This window comes from Miscanthus floridulus, chromosome 8 (assembly GCF_019320115.1).
Source record: "Miscanthus floridulus cultivar M001 chromosome 8, ASM1932011v1, whole genome shotgun sequence".
NCBI classification, from domain to species: Eukaryota; Viridiplantae; Streptophyta; class Magnoliopsida; order Poales; family Poaceae; genus Miscanthus; species Miscanthus floridulus.
Genome location: NC_089587.1, coordinates 53,008,080 through 53,028,082, shown reverse-complemented (window position 1 = coordinate 53,028,082; position 20,003 = coordinate 53,008,080). Strand labels below are relative to the sequence as shown.

At 47.0% G+C, this 20,003-nt stretch overlaps 1 protein-coding gene across 1 annotated transcript; it reads right to left on the bottom strand.

Annotated features, from left to right (window-relative positions):
• Positions 1–332: 332 nt before the first annotated feature.
• On the bottom strand, positions 333–1,628 carry LOC136472053 (uncharacterized). The gene has a single exon (XM_066469787.1). The coding sequence runs from the start codon at positions 1,533–1,535 to the stop codon at positions 438–440; it is 1,098 nt and encodes a 365-aa protein (XP_066325884.1). The 5' UTR covers positions 1,536–1,628; the 3' UTR covers positions 333–437.
• Between the last annotated feature and the right edge of the window lie 18,375 nt (positions 1,629–20,003).

Below are 20,003 nucleotides of genomic sequence, written 5' to 3'. Positions count from 1 at the left end.
TTTGTATATTTTATGACATGAAGATCTTCAAATAACTGTATCTCACGAACCACAGATCTAATTTTTAGTTTTTCTAGTCTGTCGCATTTGAGATGGCACGAGCAACAAAATGAGTCCAATAATGGATATGTTTAATGAAGTTTATTAGGGTGATAGTTCAGTTAACAAGACTCAATAATAGCTCGATCAAAAAGTTAACAAACAGCAAAGGTGTAACATAATGACAATACAAAGACCATATTCTTCGCTGACTGGTTGATTTTGACACGACAAATTCGACCAAACCTGATGCCGGGACACTGAACAAGCGAAGCAACAGACTCCAGATCCAGAAGCCCAACACAGCACACATGCCGGATTATTCCCCACTAAATCTAAGCGCAGCTCGTAATCAGATAAGATAATCATACTCCATCAGTCTTCGGCTGCTTCGGAGCCTACACACCCAAAAGCAGCATGAAGAGGTGAAAGGCAACCGCCGGCGAGCCCGGGCCGGCGGCAAGCCCATTGACAGCCACGGAAGAGGCGCCGATTCCAACGAACGGAAGGAGACGACGCAGGTGATCGGCCACCATGCCGCGGTTGTCGTACCCTGCGCCGAGGTCGTGAGCTAGGGCCACGAAGCCGTCGTACCCAGCGATTCCGTCGGCGCGCCCGGTGCCCGCGAGAGTCTGCGGCGCAAAGTTGCCTGAGTTGACGAACACCGCGCCGACGCCGTCGGGGAGCGGGCCAATAAACACCTCGCCGCTTCCGACGCCCGGGCGGGGCTGCCACTGCCACGGGTAGTAGCCGTAGTCGTGCACCGCGCCACCGCCGCCGGGTAGGAGTCCGACGAACACCTGGCCATGTCCGGTGCCGTCGGGGAGCAGGTCGACAAGCACCTGGCCATGTCCGGCACCCGGAAGGGGCTGCAGCGCGTAGTAGCCGTAGTCGCCATACGCCGCGACGCCGCCGGCGCCTGGGAGCTGGCCGACAAACGCCTCGCCATGTCCGACGCCGTCGGGAACGGGGAGCAGGCCGACAATCACCTCGCCATGTCCGGCATCCGGACGAGGCTGCAGCGCGTAGTCCCCGTTGTACACCGCGCGGCCGCCTCCGGGGAGCAGGTCGACAAGCACGACGCCACGTCCGGCGCGCGGGCGAGGCTGCAGAAAAGAGTACCCATAGTTGTGGAGCACCTGGACGACTTCGTCGGGGAGATGCGGGCCCAGTAGCGCCACATCGACCAGGCCCATTAGCTGCCGCCAGAACTCGCCGATGTTGGGGTACGCCACGCCGGGTTCGGGCTGATGGTGGAGGTGGAACGACACGTCGACAGGCACCACGACATGGCGCGCGAGGTCAGCGAAGTCGTGGAACGCCGCCGCGCTTGGTTCGAAGCCGTCGACGATGGCGCGGCGAGCGGCAGCATGGCCGCGCTGGACGTGGAACGTGCTGGTGCTCATGTGTGAGTGTGCCTCGACCGCGCCAGCCATGACGAGCTCGGTGAACTCCACCACCGTCGTCGGGCTGGCCGCGTCGCCTCCGTGGTCCATGTTGTTCCCCAGCTCCGTCTCCGGCAATGCGCGAACGCCCGAGTCCCCGAGCAAGTGGTTGGCTCCCGACCGGCTTTGGTTGCTTCGAGTGGTTCTTGAGTGGAGGATTGGTTGCTTGGCCTCCGCCGGCTCCGCATGGCGCGCTACTTACATAGCAAAAAGTCAGTGGAATGGGATGGAATCATGGAACTGAGCCCGACGCCGACGGCCCGACCCGGATTGGATTTAGGATTGAATCATAGTCCCAAACGGTCGGGGAAGCTGCCAGGAAGCCCGCCACAGCTATTTTGAGGCGGTGGTTTTCATTCCGTTTATGAAGGCATCGAGCCGTTTCCCATGATACAAGGTATAACCGCAAGGATGTTGGTTCAACTTCAAGGGGAAGCAGCTGGAAGCTGCAGGGAAAGTTCTAACTCTAATAAAGCTTTGTGAATTGTGAAGGAGCGAGATAATTGTGAATTGTGAATTGTGAATTGTCAACTTCAAGGGCGTTCTTGTTGCTGTCATCACCCTGAGACTGATAGTCTGATACTCTAATGAACTTCACAAGCTGCCGCGGCACTTGTTGGACTGTTATTACGTCGCTGACACGTCACTTCGTTTGGAGTTTGGACTCGCCACATTGTTCATGTAATGTAGCACTAGGACCTCTCGCTAGCTAGCTAGCTATTTGCTCGGTGATTAATACGTACGGAGTACTAGCACATCTCCGTGTCTGTTCGTTGTTGTGGCAGCAGAGTGCATAGCTCTGCATCAGCTGTCAATCAGCCTCCACCGTGTCCTGCAAGCTGAAGGCTATGCATGTTTTGTTTTCAGCGGGTCGGTCCAGAGAGGTGCAGTCAACGCGCGTACACGAGAATCGGCACACCAGTGCTCGATGGGTTGGGTTCCGATTCCGACGCAGCAGGCGTACGTGTCCGGTCTCGCGCGCGGTGCAGCCCGATCCGTTGCTCCTTTGATTAGAGGTTATAGGCTATGATTGTGTTTTCTGCCCTAGGGCTTGGAGGCTGCATGCATATTTATACGTGTTCCTGATATAGCATAGGTTTCTCTTAATCGCATATATGCTCCTAGGAAATATGAAGCATCCATAAAGTTTTGGTAAAGAAAAATATTTCTTCTGAAAAGGTCGCACGAGGGAGATATGCAGCCTGTTCGCTTGTTGGTTTCAGCCAGCCCAAACCAGCCAGCCAACAGTGTTTTCCTCTCACAATAAATCAGCACCAGCCAGCCCAAACCAGCCCAGAAACCAACCAGCGAACAGGCCGATGAACAATTGTCATTCATTACTGAAAAGCTCACAGTTTGTCGACCTATGCATGTGGATATAATTTGCAGCAACTTTCTCAAAATTTATTTATCCCTTCATCCTCTCATGATTGAATTTTTTGTTTGATTTCTCGAGAAGTATTTATTCTCGGCTGTGATTATTTGCCTGCGGCTGCAGCTTATTGCAGTATGTCACGATATTCTGCCCGCACCCGCAATATGAAGCAAATCCTGTAGCTGCACGTCAAAAGACCATCCGTCCATTGGTACGACGAACCTGAGTAACTTGCGTCAATATGTGTTTTTTTTATGAAAATGGCAACAGCATGCGTTTTCATCCAAACACATCAGAAATTATGTGAGTCGCAGCTGTACAAAAATGAGCTCGTGTGGTATGGAATTAGAGGTATGGTTAAGTAAATAGGAACAGTTGAGCAATGTTAGTAAAAGGCAGTGGAGCTGAACGCCAGAGCGTATATTCTTTGCCTGACAGATGAACCTGAAAACGGCTACTCCACTGTATCCAAGACGCAGAAGAAAACAAATCGTGACGCCGATTTGAACATAGGGGGCCGTTCAATCCAATAACAATCATACATGCATGACAAAATACATGTACAGTCAAAGTACACATAAAAGCCAAATAAATATTTTGTGTTATAATACAAAACTAAACTAAAAACTAGAAAAAAAAGAACGCAAAACATTTTAGAGAAAAAAAAACAAAATTAATTAGCCCATGGTCTCTGACACTCATATGACGATCAAACTAATTCTTAAGCTAGAAAAAAAAATCCACGGTAATAACAAAAGACTAATTTTCAATAATATAGGTGCTAATGGAGATCAATTCAGAAGGACAGTAAACAAGAAAGCACTAATTATATTTAACTAACTAATCAAAGGGTTGTTGTGGGAACAAAAGAGATGAAGAAAAATAATAGAAACACTATTATTTAATTATATAAGATGCTATAAGAGATTAATATGGAAGAGGACAAGAAATCGAAGTACAAATAACATCATTAACTAGTTAATTAAAATATTCACATAGACAATAAATATATATGGTAAAATTGTATTATTTATTTTATAAGTATTGAGTAAAAAGATATGTTTTTGTTATTAGGGGCCCCTGCTAGGCCCCTGGCTTCCCCTCCCCCCCAAGGCAGAAAAATTATCAACCCTCCTATCTCCATAGGTTTTGAAGGACGGCTCATTCTCAAGGCATAACAAAGCTACCTTTATATAGTGTAGGGCTTCTTTCAAATCCTCAGAATCTGTGATGCTAAGAAGTCCACAATCAAGAACATCCGCGGCCGTGTTCAACTTAAAAAGGGACCATAACTGTTCACGGAAGCATTAAAAGGTCAGAAATAATGGTGTCATGGCCCTCTGGAAACAAATGACATAATGTGACACATAAACGCTGCACGCATCACGTAATCACTTACATGGCCAATCAGGTCGGTGCAACCATAATGTTGAATTTACTGATAGCATAACCAGTTAAGATCTCCAACGACACCATATCTATAGATATCACTTTTTGTTGAAAACTCCCCGTGTTGAGACAATTCAGGAGCAAGATAGCCACTTAAACAAAACAAAAAAAAAAAAACAGAAACCGTCCAAGCACACAGTGACACATAAGAACCAAGAAAGGGAGAGATAAAAAGTAGATGGCTTACACTGTGCCAACCCGTGTTTTCGTGAGTATGTGCCCGATTGTAAACATTAGCCAAGTCAAAATCGGCTATTTTGGCATTGAATACTGAGTCGAGAAGAATGCTGTAAGGCTTCAGATCTCTGTGCAGAATGTCTTTTGAAAGGGCTAAAGCCAGGATTTAGATATACGAGTAGAGGGCAGTCTGCAAGTTTCGTACAATTTTTGTTTAGGTATCACTGTCAAACATTAATATCAGCTTAAAAAATTATTGATCTTAATGTTGGCTTTAAGAAAACTATTTATTTTTAATCTTTCTTTTTCGTCATCTCGGACAAGTACTAATTTGTTTAAATTGAAGATAAAAAAGAGACATTAGTGCTAATTTTGTACCTATAAATCTATAATCTCTAGGATTAGTACAACCAATTATTCCCAATTTATCCATCGACTTCAACTCCGAGCTGAAGAAATGCAAACTGTGCACTGCGAACTGAATAAACTGATGACACCACCGTTACATGTGGCGCGGCTCGGAACATCCTTGTTCTCTTGTGGGGCTTTTGCCGCGTCTACGGCCGCCACATGCCGGCAGATCAGTAGTTCAGAACGGTGCTGCGCACGGTGGGTTTCCGAGCCTCGGACACGCCCGGGGCTGGCCAACCTACTTTGCAGGTCCCGCAGTTGGGGACACACTCCTTGTGTACTTGTGTGTGTGGGTGTGGCGTGCAATGATCTCTCCTCTCGGCTCTCACGTTGTGGACATGTGGGTGCGTCAACCGTGCGTCCAGGCAGCCACCGCCTACTGGTGTGGCACGCCGGGATACGGACTCGACGTGGTCAGGGTACTGGTTCACACCACACCTTCCTAGCGTTCGCACCCGCGCCCGCCCACAGGCACACCACGCGCACCGTGTCGGTGCTCTCGGCCTCGTCTCCTTCGTCCCACTTGCTATCTAGGCGCCGTCAAATCCGTAGACCTACCTCCAACCGGTAGCCCAGTCATCCAAAATTCACTAGCTAGCATCGGCATACCAGATCTCGATGGATTGAGATTCCTTCGATTGCACCGAGCGACAGCAAGAGTTAGATAAGGCCACGTCTCCTATGATCTTATGGGAGCACGCTTCCTCTGACGGAAGTAATGGTGATGGAAGGACATTAAAAATTGAGCGAAGAAATTAACTCGACCACGCCGCTCGACCCCTCTAGCGTTAATAACCATGCCGCAGGAGGAGGAAGTGCTCAATTACACCTATGTTTTTCACCTACTCGCCGATAATAAAACTGCTGAGCACCGTGAAGGCCGGCTCTGTTACGTGTGCGCAACAGACAGTGGCAAACAAAAAATTTCACCCACGAAGAATTGAACCTGGAACCTCAAGTCTCAGGAGTTGCTGCACTAACCAATCAAGCTACGTGAGGTTGTTATCTACAAAGGACCCGCAACCGTATTTAATAGGGGTAGACAGGGAAAACTCTACCCTAATTAATCACTCCTTGGTATGCTAAATGCTGTCCTAAATGACTTTCTTTACCAGTATGGAGGGAGTACTCCCTCCGTATAGGAAAAGGAAGGCGTTCTGGGACTTCTGCTCATTTGCGTAAAGGATGTCGTCGAGCGCTTGCATGCGTGATTTGGGACGGCTTTGCCCCTGCCGCTTCGCACGCCGCGTCGCCCGTTTATCGCTCATTTAATCACCGCGTACTAATAATAGCGCAGCCTCGCTTCGCATGCCGCGCCGCCCACTCGCCTCCCTTTGTCCTCAACCGCTCGTCTATCCTGGCCTGGCCACTTCCTTGCCAACGCTTCCTCACCGACACTGCGCTCGCTGCTTCCTCGCCTACGCCGTGCTCGCCGCTTCCTCACCGACGCTGCGCTCTGCCGCTTCCTCGCTCCATGGATGCAGCGGCGGACTCTGTGATGTTCGGAGGAGTTAGCGCTGGCGGACTCCATGGAGATAACGACAGAGGATGACCTCGAGCAGGAACCCACGATCGTTGCTGGCGCCATGGAGATGACTTCGGAGTCCTTCGTGCCATACTCCTTGCTGCCGGAGTCCAAGCCTTCTCTCTGTGTTCGCTGCGGCACGACCCACGATGACAATGACGAAACGCGAGCGAATGTGTGACTCTAAGCTAGCAAATGAACTCGCTCGTTCCTGTCCAAGCGAGTTGCACGGGGCGTTTAAATAGCGAAACGCGAGCGAGCGCCAGCGCCAACGCGCCTTGCAACGAAAACAAGACACGCGAAAGAAGGAAAAACAAGCGACGGAATGCCAGCGCGCGCGATGCAACGAAAACACACCCACGCGCGCGCAACAGACAGAGGCAAACGCTAAAATCGCACGCGGCAAAAATCGAAGTGCACAGCTAAAACTTACGCCCACGAAGAATCGAACCTGGAACCTCAAGTCTCGGGAGTTGCTGCGCTAACCAATCAAGCTGCGTGAGGTTATTGTCTACGAAGGACCTGCAAGCGTATTTAATAGGGGTAGGCAGGAAAAACTCTACCCTAATTAATCACTCTTTGGTATGCTAAATGTTGTCCTAAACGACTTTCTTTACCAGTATGGAGGGAGTACTCCCTCCGCCCCTAAATGTTAGTCGCCACGATTTGCGTGCCGATAACTTTGACTCGATTTATAAAAAATACGTACAACATTTCTATCTCCAAATAAATTTATTAAAATACTATATTCAAATATCTATCCAATTATACTAATTATGTATTATAAATATTAATATTTTTTAATATATATTTAGTCAAAGTTGTTTCTCAGAAACGAAACGACAGACATTAAGAGGACGGAGGGAGTACCTGCCACTATCTAATCTTTTAGTTTTAAATTATATTTAGCTTGGTAAACTTGTTAAATGAAGGTCAGACCTGGTGCAGTCGTGAGACCTGTCTCACTGAGTCACCAGGTCATGGGTTCGAAGCAGCCTCTCCGTAGATTTTGCGGGAGAAGTTTTTGCCTCGGTTTTTCCCTTCCCCAAACCCCACTCATGTGGGAGCCTCCGGCACTGGGTCTGTTCCTTTTTTTTTTTGGTAAACTTGTTAAACACTTCAACATAGCAACTCTTTTGTAGAAGTGGAATACTGACAGTTCATGTATTGCTTTTGATCTGATTTCAGTGGAACAATCAGTGGCTGTCTTAAGTCCAATTCATGGGTGTTGAGCACCCTAATAACGCATGGCCAGCCGAAGGGAAAGCAAACACGACTCCAGAAGGGCACGAGTAAGCAAGTGGTCAATCCGTCAATGCAATTGATTCCCTATGCTATGCATGCAACCCTGCAGAAACCTCACCATTTTGCGACCTATGTGCGAGTACCATGACGTTTATTGTGTTGCATTCGATGACCTGGATTCTGGACTGAGCGGCTGTGATGATGGTGGATGACTCAGGTGGTAGGGACGCACTGGCATGGTATTGGCCTGAGCAAATCAGGATATGTGGAGTATAGATGAAAGCAAACGTTGGAGAGAAGGCATATATATTACTGAGCTCGGGATATATATCACACATGCATCGGCTTAGATAACCTGTACACATTGATGTTGCAAGGTAAAAGTGATGATCCGCTACAAAAGGCTTGCTGCAAGATCAAAGTCAAAGCATTTTTTTTTGCTATAGTACAACATGTATATAAATTTAAATTGTTAGTTTTTTTTCTCCCGTTACAACTCACGGGCATTAACCTAGTAGATGAAACATTTGGAACATCTGAAAAACACTTGAATATACGTGTATAGATAGTATACCATGTGCAACAGCCAGATATACTTTTGCAACATCTATATATAACACTTGCAACATATCTCTGAAACATCTAAAACACTTTAAACATACTATTGCAACATGCGCTTTCAGCGTACCATCTGCTTGGTGCTTGGATGAATGGAGGCTCATTGATGCGGAGCTCGATGCCACGGAGTGGAGGTGGCCAGTGTGGAGCTCGGCGGCGGCACGAACCTCGACAAGGGCAGGGGCAGGGGCAGGGATAGGCGGATGGAGCGTAGCGGTGACCGGAGGCGTGACTCCAGGCGGGGACACGAGGTGTAGGAGGGTGGTGGGGGCGTAGGCGGGGCCGCACGGCGCGAGCGGAGGTGACGCGGACGAGGTCGGGTCTATCCCGGAGCATAGGCGCGCAGCGCGCTGAGCGAGCAGGCGACGTGGGTGGGGGTGGCGCGTACGAGGCGCAAAGCAAGCGAGCGACTTATACAGCGTTCGTCCAGTGTAAGCAGCATCACTGTAAAGATTGTCTTATTATCATCGTGTTACACTTGCTGTCCTGTTTATTTTTTGATGCAAGATCTAGGATAAAGCATGTATTAACTGGATTGGATAAATAAAGAGGGTCAATTCATATTGCTTAGCACTAATTGATCCATGAACGCATTTGGCAGATGAGATCGAGACCTACACTTGTGTTCGAAGGGATTTGTAGAATTACTCAGGGACGGGTAAAAAGGATTCAGAATATTCAGCGTGCATACACCGCGGATTGCTATTTTCTTCGTTCCTGATCGAGGTCATTTTCTTGGCTCCTTCATTGTTATTCTCTAGCTTCAAAGTGGTTGCATGCTAAGGCATATAGACACCACCAATCCACAAGATTCTGGACTTCTGGTGTATGGAGCGTGCCATGTTTGCTTTAAGATCTTCTCCCTATGCGGACATGAGTAACTAGTGATTGGCAAACACAACTGCATTTACTGTATACAATATGCGGTTAGTTCAGTGCTATGGGCATTTGCGGTTGCCAGTAGCACATATGCAGTAGTCCTGAACAGGATTTGAACTTCGCCACTACTCTCTTCAGCTAGCAACTCGTGGCCAAAATATACTCAGCAACACAGAGTGCTCTGATAATATCTCGTAATGGATGCTTAGTTCAGTGACATTTCACTCAACAAATCTAGGACATGATAAAAAAAGAACAGATACTCAAAACATGATGTTCAAGTTACAGACACGATTGCTTTTGACCAAATGCTCACAGACGTTTTACTGACTTACATCGTCGTTCAAAAAGGAACAGTATAGCAATATGCATGTAAGTACGTAGGAAAGAAAAACGCTTACACTACAGTTGCACAAGGTTTTTTTTTTTTATGGAACCAGCAGCACAAGTTTATTACAACTACAAAAGCACATAACATGATTACATGACAGAGATTCTTCAGCAATAGTACAAGGTTTAAGACAGATGCGGCGTGGTGGGTTTTCAATTGGTAATCTCTACCTGCAACGCCAAGCCCAATTCAGAAGTAGGCTCGGCAGCAGGGGCAGTGGCAACAGCAACGGCGGCGGCAATGGCTAATTTCCGATCATAGTGGCAATTCAGGGCTTCAGAGAACGGTGTGGCTTCAGGATCAATGCATTCAAGAACTGAAAACCAGTTATTCACCCCGAGCTCCCATGTTGATCAGGGAGACTCCGAGCAGGAGCAACGCCAACATGTCAAAGCCTCGCCAGAGACCGCCGTGAAGGCGGAGGAAGCCATGATGAGACGAACGACGGCAGTGTTGCGGCGCATGAGCGCTGCGAGAGCACGTGCACCGTCGAACACCACCGGGACGGTGCAGACGCCGATGGTGAGGTTGGCGCCGGCGAGAACCCCCGTGAAGCCCACGCTGACAGAAAGCAGCACGATGGTGAAGCCGATGGCCATCGTCCTGCTGCTTCCCGGAGTGCTCATCGGCAGGCAGCGTCGTGGCACCGTAGGCGTAGTCCCCTGTTTAATTGAGAAGCAACAAACCAACAAGAGCATTCATGTGACGGAAAGGGGAAATTTTGGAACGCGACATTGCCGGCCCCGTCCAGTGAATTACAACCGAGACCAATCGATCAACCGGCACGGTGACATGGTGAGATCACACAACCAAAAAAATTGATCTGTGCACAGAGAAGACCCGCTCTTTTCCGGCCAAAACTAGGGCCGAATATAAACCGGTACGGATCTGTGCACATAAAAGACCAATACTAGGAGTATGTGGAGTACTATGTTGAACGGCGGGGGAACCACCTGCGGCAAGGTGTACGTGGAGTCGAAGGACTGCATGTTGAAGTGTGCAGAATTAGGAGCGCTTTTTAGCTGAGACCTGCTACTTCTTTGTGCAGTAGCATATGTGGCTTTGGCAAAGGCTACAGATTTTGTAAAGTCTCCATTTATGCCAATTTGCAATATGTTGTAGTTGTGCCATTAGTAGAGTACTCAATGTGTTGTAATGTTGTGGTATTTGAGAGGTTGTATGCAACTGTATGTGTTGTGTGGTTTAAGGACCTGTAATGGCAGCCAATGTGGTACTTTAAGTCACTGTAATGTAATGAACTGTAGGTTGTAATGGACTGCCATGTCTTATGGCTGTAATTAATTATTAGTTTAAGGCAAGTATGAAATGATATTTGGTATGGTGGGAGTGTTGCATTCCCGCCAAGTTTGAAATGGAAATGGACTCTGCAGCATGTTTGAATGGCAGTAAATGGTAGTTTGAATGTGAATGTGTTGATGCTGGGCTGCTGGTGGCTGATTTGGATGTGCGGCTGATTCTGACTGATTCATGTTACTATAGAATCAGCCAAAATCAGCTGGAAACTATACCAGCCGAACACACTCGTTATCTTATCTCCCAGCTCGCTGCCGGCGATTTCTCTGCCTCTGTTGGGGACTCTAGATGACTAGAAAATTATGATGGTCTGAATTTTGGCATATATATGCTGCCCAAATTTTGCTCAAATTTATAATACCAAAATGAATGCATAAATTTGTATCTAATTTGTTGTCAACATCCCTACAAAAATTTGTCAAAACTTTAATCTTTAAATAGGGACAAAATCACAAGTTCTCTAACAAAAAAGGGGTTAAATCACATGGGCAATCTTATACATGCGTCCAAAAGTTAACACTGTTAACTAGACTTCAGGGAGTAGGGGCGGACTCTTCTTTCAGTTCACAAATGCAGGAGTATAATCACAAAGTTTAAAAAATGAGGGCATAGCTAGGATTTCGCATCAAATTGGGCATGAACGCTTAAGCTCCTTGTTATAAAACAAAAAAATGAGGGCACAAGCACTATTACAATTCAAAACTAGGAGCAAAAACGCTTAAGCTCCTTATTATAAAACAAAAAATTGAGGGTACGAGCACTATTTCGCTTCAAAACGGGGGCATAAACGCTTAAGCTTCTTATTATAAAACAAAAAATGAGGACACGAGCACACTTTCACTTCAATATGGGGGCATAAACGCTTAGCTCCTTATTATAAAACCAAAAGTAAGGGCATGAGCACTATTTCGCTTCAAAACGGGGACATAAATGCTTAAACTCCTTATTAAAAAACCAAAAATTGAGGGCACGAGCACTATTTTGCTTCAAAACGAGGGCAAAAATGCTTAAGCTCCTTATTATAAAACAAAAAAAGAGGGCGTGGTCACAATTTCGCTTTAATACGGTGGCATAAACACATAATCTCATTATTGTAAAACAAAAAATGAGGGCAGAAGCACTATTTTGCTTCAAAACGGGGACATAAACGCTTAAGCTCCTTATTATTAAAAAAATAAGGGCACGGACACTATTTCGCTTCAAAATAAGGGCATCAACGCTTAAACTCCTTATTATAAAACAAAAAATGAGAGCACATGCGCTATTTCGCATCAAAACAAGGGCATAAACACTTAAGCTCCTTATCATAAAATAAAAACGAGGGCATGAGCACTTCAATACGGGGGGGTGTTTCATAAACGCTTAAGCTCCTTATTGAAAAACCAAAAATGAGGGCACATGCACTATTTCGCTTCGAAACGAGGACATAAACAGTTAAGCTCCTTATTATAAAACCAAAAAAGAGGGCGCGGTCACTATTTCGCTTTAATACGGTGGCATAAACGCTTAAGCTCCTAATTATAAAACAATAAATGAGGGCACAAGCACTATTTTGCTTCAAAACGGGGACATAAAACGCTTAAGCTCCTTATAAAACAAAAAAGAGACAAAGAACACTATTTTGCTTCAAAGCGAGGGCGTAAACGCTTAAACTCCTTATTATAAAACAAAAAAAAGAGCACGGGCACTATTTCGCTTCAAAACGAGGGCATAAAAGCTTAACTCCTTACTCAAATAAAAAATGAGGGCACGAGCACTTCAATACAGGGGGGCGTAAACGCTTATGCTCATTATAAAACAAAAATTGAGGGCACAAGCACTATTTTGCTTCAATATGGGAGCATAAACGCTTAAGTTCCTTATTATAAAACAAAAAAATGAGGGCACAAGTACTATTTTCGCTTCAAAGCGTGGACATAAACGCTTAAGCTCCTTATTATAAAACAAAAAATGAGCGCACAGGCACTATTTTGCTTCAAAACGAGGGCATAAACGCTTAAGCTCCTTATTATAAAACCAAAAATGAGGGCACGGGCAGTATTTCACTTCAAAACAAGGGCATAAATGCTTAAGCTCCTTATTATAAAATAAATAAATTAGGACACGGGCACTATTTCGCTTCGAAACGAGGGCTTAAACGCTTAAGCTCCTTATTATAAAACAAAAAGTGAGGGCACAGGCTCTATTTCACTCTAATACAGGAGCATAAACGCTTAAGCTCCTTATTATAAAGCCAAAAATGAGGGCATGAGCACTGTTTCGCTTTAAAACGGGAAATCAAAAAATGAGGGCACATGCACTATTTAGCTTCAAAACATGGAGATAAACGCTTAAGCTCCTTATTATAAATCCATAAATGGGGGGCATGAGCACTATTTTGCTTCAAAAGAAGGGCATAAACGCTTAAACGCCTTATTATAAAAACCAAAAATGAGGACACGGTCATTATTTCGCTTGGAAATGAGGGCTTAAACGCTTAAGCTCCTTATTATAAAACCTCTTGTCTCGCTCTGTCATTCGCACCACCTGCCAGATCCCTCTCGTGTAGTGCCGCGTTCTTCCCGACGTGAGGTTCGTGCTAGTGACCGGAGCCCCGTGAGCAGAGCAGCCACTGGATACGGGGAACTGCGAAGTTCCTCTGGCTCTGAATCATCAGCAACCAGCACCGCGCGTCCTCACCGCCGCCGAGATCGGTAACGTTCCTTCTCCTCCGCCTTGCCAATTTATTTTGACTCTAAATTTGGACGGAAAAGATCGCATGATTTCTGTGAAAAGAGACTGAGGTTGTAGCGTGTGAACACGGCGCGCGTGCGCCGGTGGCGGACGACCGGCCGGTTCCGGCCGCCGGAATAACTTCTTTAACGGATTATGTACTTTCTTTCCGTTGCACGAACGCACCATCCATGTTCCGTTATTCTTGCAAAATTTGAAAGAGAAAATCTTCTGCCTTCTTGATGTCGTTTAACAGAGGACTACGGTGCCATGCCGCCGGCGATGAGCACTCCGGGTTGCAGGGCCATGACCATCGGCCTCATCATCATGCTGCTTTCTGTCAGCGCGGGCATGCACTTTGGCGGCTTCGGCTTACTCATCTGCTTTGTGGGGGTCCTCGTTAGCGCTAACCTCGTCGCCGTCGGCGTCCGCATGGGCGACGGACCTGCGCCCAATCCCATCGTTCCAATGGTGTTTGGAGGTGCACGAGCTCTTGCGGCGTTCATGCGCCGCAACACCGCCGCCGTGGGGCTCGTCATGGCCTCTTGTGGCTTCACGTCGGTCTCCGGCGTGGAAGAGCCGGTGCTCTGTTTCGGCATGTTCGCTCTGTCCTGCTCGGGCTCACCCTCGTCAACATCGGAGCCCGTGGTAAATAATCGCTTTTCAGTTCTTGGATGCATTGATTCCTGATCCTGACTCGACAGCGTTACCCTGAAGCCCCTGAATTGTCACTTCTGAGTTCTGACCGCAGTCACTGCCACCACCGCCGCCTCTGCCACTGTCCCTGAATCCTGAATTGGGCTGGGTGTTGCAGGTAAAGATCACCGATTCAAGTGCCACCACCAATGGCTTGTTGAAGAATCTCTGTCATGTCGTGTTCGTGTGCTTTTGTTGTAGTAAAAAAGTTGTGCCACCAGTGTGTAAGTGTTTTTTCTGAAAGACACGTAAGTATTTGCCATGCATGTCTGTCTTTGAGCATTTTGGTTAAATGTAATCATGTTTGTAACTTCAACATCATTGTTGAGTATCTGTTTAGAAATGCCCTACATTGTGCAATGAAATGGTACTCAATTAAGCATGGATTTCGAGATATATTATAGGGCCTATCAGAGTTCGGTACATTTTGGCCATGAGTTGATAGCCGGAGAGATTAGCGGGCTAGTGGCTAAATCTCTATTCCCTCTTCAGGGCCGCTGCATATGTGCTACCCGCAACTGCAAATGCTCGTGGCAGTTCCATGTTCCTCAAACGAATATACGTAGTTTTAGGGGCTCCGGCCCCTCCAGTTTCATAAAAAAAAAATCAAATATATATACGTAGTTTAGAAGTGTAACTGCAGCTCTGTGTGTCGATCACTAGTTTACTCATAGCGTGCAGGTCAAACCCAACACACAAAGTGCTCTGATTGCCTCTTCGTTTCAGGCATAAGTAGGCTGCAACTATGAGATATCGATTTGGCGGTAATTAGTTGGAAATACTAGCACTGATGAAAATGCCTGCGTTGATTGGATCTTCTTTTGACTAACAGCTGTAAGCTTCGGCTCAGCTACGGGCTGCTCCTTTCCGTCATCCATCGGCCTGTGCCTGCAGACTACAGTGCCTAGTACAGCCATTTCGTTTTTTTCCCCCTAATGAAAGTAGGAAGCAGAGATTACTAATCTTGCTCAAACGAATAACGGTAATACCGTACCTGTTCCTGCTTATGCTCCTATTTTTTAAGTTTGGGAAGGCCGTGTTAATGTAATCCCTGAACTGAAGGCAATTGGTAGTCGGTGCGTTCAGCTGCGGACAAAGTATCGCAGCACAAGTTGACGAAAGCTTCGTTTACGGCTTGGATTGTGTTAGGCCATTTGCGTATATAGTTGGTCTTTGATTGTGTGTCGGCCATAGTGCTTGGAGGCTGCATATTCATATCTTTCTCTTATAGCATATAGCATAGGTTCCTCCTGATTGCAGCATAGGTTCTTCGCGTCGAGCGCCGCAAGGAAGGCCGCGGCTCGGCGCCGGTCTGCTCTGCGTCACGCACCGCCAGGGCGACATCACTCGCCCACTAGCCTATGGGTGCGACCTAGGAGAACATGTGCTCCTAGGTTCCTCCTGATATGCTATAATAAGGAACTTATATGCTCCTAGGTTCCTCCTGATATGCTATGATAAGGAACTTATATGCTCCTAGGTTCCTCCTAGGTTCCTCCTGATATGCTATAACAAGGAACTTAAATGCTCCTAGTTCCTCCTGACATTGCACATGTGCTCCTACGTCGCACCCATAGGCTAGTGGGCGAGTGATGTCGCCCTGGCGGTGCGTGACGCAGAGCAGACCGGCGCCGCCGCTCGACGCGAAGCGGACCGGCGATGAGCGCGAGCTTGGTTTGGCGGGCACACCACCACCGGTGACTTCATGGATCTGGAAACTGGAATGCGGGATATAGGATTGTAGGGCTATTATAGTCTTTTTTCTATTCTTCTCGGTTGCTGAACGATATTATTCATCCTGTTCGTTTGGCTGATAAATCATAGCTGAAAGTATTATTATTAATTTACTATGAGAAAAAAATACTATTTATTGACATCAGCTAAGCGAACACAATTACTTCTTCGACGGAGGGAGGAGTATGCTGGGCCGTCAGTCAGTGGAAGCGAGTCCCCTCGGGACTCGGGACAAATGCCGTTTTTTTAAGTTAGTGCTGGTTTAGTTCCAAAAAGTTTTTAAAAAAGTGCTACAGTAGATATTACATCGAATCTTACGATACATGCATAGAGTATTAAGTATAGACGAAAAAAAATAATTACACAATTTGGTTAGAAATCGTGAGACGAACATTTTGAGCCTAATTAGTCCATGATTGAACACTAATTGCCAAATAAAAACAAAAATGCTACGGTAGCCAAATTCCCAAATTTCGCGAAGTAACAGAGCCTTTCTTTTTAGGAACCGTTTGGCCAGGCTCCTGCCGGCTCCGGCTCCGGCACTGTAGCAGGGTGTCGGCCGTTGGGCGGCCGACAGGAGGCTGCGGGAGTCGGAGCCAGCGGAGCTCGAATTTCTGGCTCCGGCTGCTGCGACCGCGTCTGTGAGTGGGGAGGAGAGAGGAAAAAAAAAGGCTTAGATGAACAGTGAAATACGTATAGATGAACAGTAGTTTCAGTTCAGGAGCCGGAGCCGCCCGCAGCCAGCCAAACGGGTCCTTAATCGTCGCTATCGCGCACCATAGCTTCACACTCTCTTTTGGATACGATACGACCCCACAGGTACCGCTGCTGCAGTGCAGGCTCTCTTCACACTCGGCGGACTCGATGCCACGGAACGCGTGGCAACTTTATTTGTGTTGTGTCCCACTTGTGCTGCCGTCGCCACACTGCCATATCCGATCTAGTATTGGTCTTTTCTGTGCACAGATCCGTACCGGTTTATATTCGGCTCTAGTTTTGGCCGGAAAAGAGCGGGTCTTCTCTGTGCACAGATCAATTTTTTTGGTTGTGTGATCTCACCATGTCACCGTGCCGGTTGATCGATTGGTCTCGGTTGTAATTCACTGGACGGGGCCGGCAATGTCGCGTTCCAAAATTTCCCCTTTCCGTCACATGAATGCTCTTGTTGGTTTGTTGCTTCTCAATTAAACAGGGGACTACGCCTACAGTGCCACGACGCTGCCGCCGATGAGCACTCCGGGAAGCAGCAGGACGATGGCCATCGGCTTCACCATCGTGCTGCTTTCTGTCAGCGTGGGCTTCACGGGGGTTCTCGCCGGCGCCAACCTCACCATCGGCGTCTGCACCGTCCCGGTGGTGTTCGACGGTGCACGTGCTCTCGCAGCGCTCATGCGCCGCAACACTGCCTTCACGGCGGTCTCCGGCGAGGCTTTGCCATGTTGGCGTTGCTCCTGCTCGGAGTCTCCCTGATCAACATGGGAGCTCGGGGTGAATAACTGGTTTTTCAGTTCTTGAATGCATTGATCCTGAAGCCACACCGTTCTCTGAAGCCCTGAATTGCCACTATGATCGGAAATTAGCCATTGCCGCCGCCGTTGCTGTTCCCACTGCCCCTGCTGCCGAGCCTACTTCTGAATTGGGCTTGGCGTTGCAGGTAAAGATTACCGATTGAAAACCCACCACGCCGCATCTGTCTTAAACCTTGTACTATTGCTGAAGAATCTCTGTCATGTAATCATGTTATGTGCTTTTGTTGGTGTAATAAACTTGTGCTACTGGTTCCATAAAAAAAAAACTTGTGCTACTGTAGTGTAAGCGTTTTTCTTTCCTACGTACTTACACTGTTCCTTTTTGAACGACGAAGTAAGTCAGTAAACTGTCTGTGAGCATTTGGTCAAAAGCAATCGTGTCTGTAACTTGAACATCATGTTTTGAGTATCTGTTCTTTTTTTTTATCATGTCCTAGATTTGTTGAATGAAATGTCACTGAACTAAGCATCCATTACGAGATATTATCAGAGCACTCTGTGTTGCTGAGTTAATATTTTGGCCACGAGTTGCTAGCTGAAGAGAGTAGTGGCGAAGTTCAAATCCTGTTCAGGACTACTGCATATGTGCTACTGGCAACCGCAAATGCCCATAGCACTGAACTAACCGCATATTGTATACAGTTTTGGGCGCACACGTAAGAAAACTAAAATGATAGGCATGACAATTAAGCAAATTTTCAATGTCATAATAATTAACATAACATTAATTATATAATTACATGTCTGCTACTCAGACTCCCTTCTTGTGTCACCACCTGCTTGGAGCCGGCCTTCAGGGTGCTTGGCAGTTTTATTATCGGCGAGTAGGTGAAAAACATAGGTGTAATTGGGCACTTCCTCCTCCTGCGGCGTGGTTATTAACGCTAGAGGGGCCAAGCGGCGTGGTCGAGTCAATTTTCTCCGCTCAATTTCCCATGCCGTTCCATCACCATTACTTCCGCCGGAGAAAGCGTGCTCCACTAAGATCGTGGGAGACGTGGTCTTGTCGAAGGGAACTCAATCCATCAAGATCTGGTGTGCTGATGCTAGCCAGTGAATTTTGGATGACTGGGCTACCGGTTGGAGGTAGGTTTACGGATTTAGCTTGTTCGCTTGCTCGTATACGATTGTGAATTATAAGCTGGAATAGTATTTTTCTCTCATACCAAACCAGCCAGCAGTAAATAATCCACGATCGTTTACGACGAAACAAACAGGCTGTTGATGGCGCCTAGATAGCAAGTGGGACGAAGGAGACGAGGCCGAGAGCAGCAACACCGTGCGTGTGGTGTGCCTGTGGGCGGGCGCGGGTGCGAACGCTAGGAAGGTGTGGTGTGAACCAGTACCCTGACCACGTCGAGTCCGTATCCCGGCGTGCCACACCAGTAGGCGGTGGCTGCCTGGACGCACGGTTGACGCACCCACAAGTCCACAACGTGAGAGCCGAGAGGAGAGGAGATCATTGCACGCCACACCCACACACACACAAGTACACAAGGAGTGTGTCCCCAACTGCGGGACCTGCAAAGTAGGTTGGCCAGCCCCGGGCGTGTCCGAGGCTCGGAAACCCACCGTGCGCAGCACCGTTCTGAACTTCTGATCTGCCGGCATGTGGCGGCCGTAGACGCGGCAAAAGCCCCACAAGAGAACAAGGATGTTCCGAGCCGCGCCACATGTAACTGTGGTGTCATTAGTTTATTCAGTTCGCAGTGCACAGTTTGCAGTTCTTCAGCTCGGAGTTCGAGAGTGCTCGGCTGACATTAAAACGGTACTGTAGCAACAGAAAAACATTGTAGCAACTTAAAAATAGTGGGAGAAAATACTATTTCAGCTGAAAAAAAAAAGCGACGTCAACCAGCCAGAGCCGGCCAGTCGAACAAGCTCGAAGTTGATGGATAAATTGGGAATAATTGGTTGTACTAATCCTAGAGATTATAGATTTATAGGTACAAAATTAGCACTAATGTCTCTTTTTATCTTCAATTTAAACAAATTAGTACTTGTCCGAGATGAAGAAAAAGAAAGATTAAAAATAAATAGTTTTCTTAAAGCCAACATTAAGATCAATAAATTTTTAAGCCGATATTAATGTTTGACAGTGATACCTAAAAAAAATTGTCGAAACTTGCAGACTGCCCTCTACTGGTATATCTAAATCCTGGCTTCAGCCCTTTCAAAAGACATTTTGCACGGAGATCTGAAGCCTTACAACATTCTTCTCGACTCAGTATTCAATGCCAAAATAGCCGATTTTGACTTGGCTAATGTTTACCATCGGGCACATACTCACGAAAACACAGGCAGGGGGGGCGTTCACAGTGTAAGCCATCTACTTCTTATCTCTCCCTTTCTTGGTTCTTATGTGTCACTGTGTCCTTGGACGGTTTCTGTTGGGTATTTTTTTAAGTGGCTATCTTGCTCCTGAATTGTCTCAACACGGGGAGTTTTCAACAAAAAAGTGACA

What these genes read in the sequence shown, in the direction of transcription:
- LOC136472053 (XM_066469787.1), bottom strand. Translation starts at nt 1,535, where the DNA reads ATGGACCACGGAGGCGACGCGGCCAGCCCGACGACGGTGGTGGAGTTC.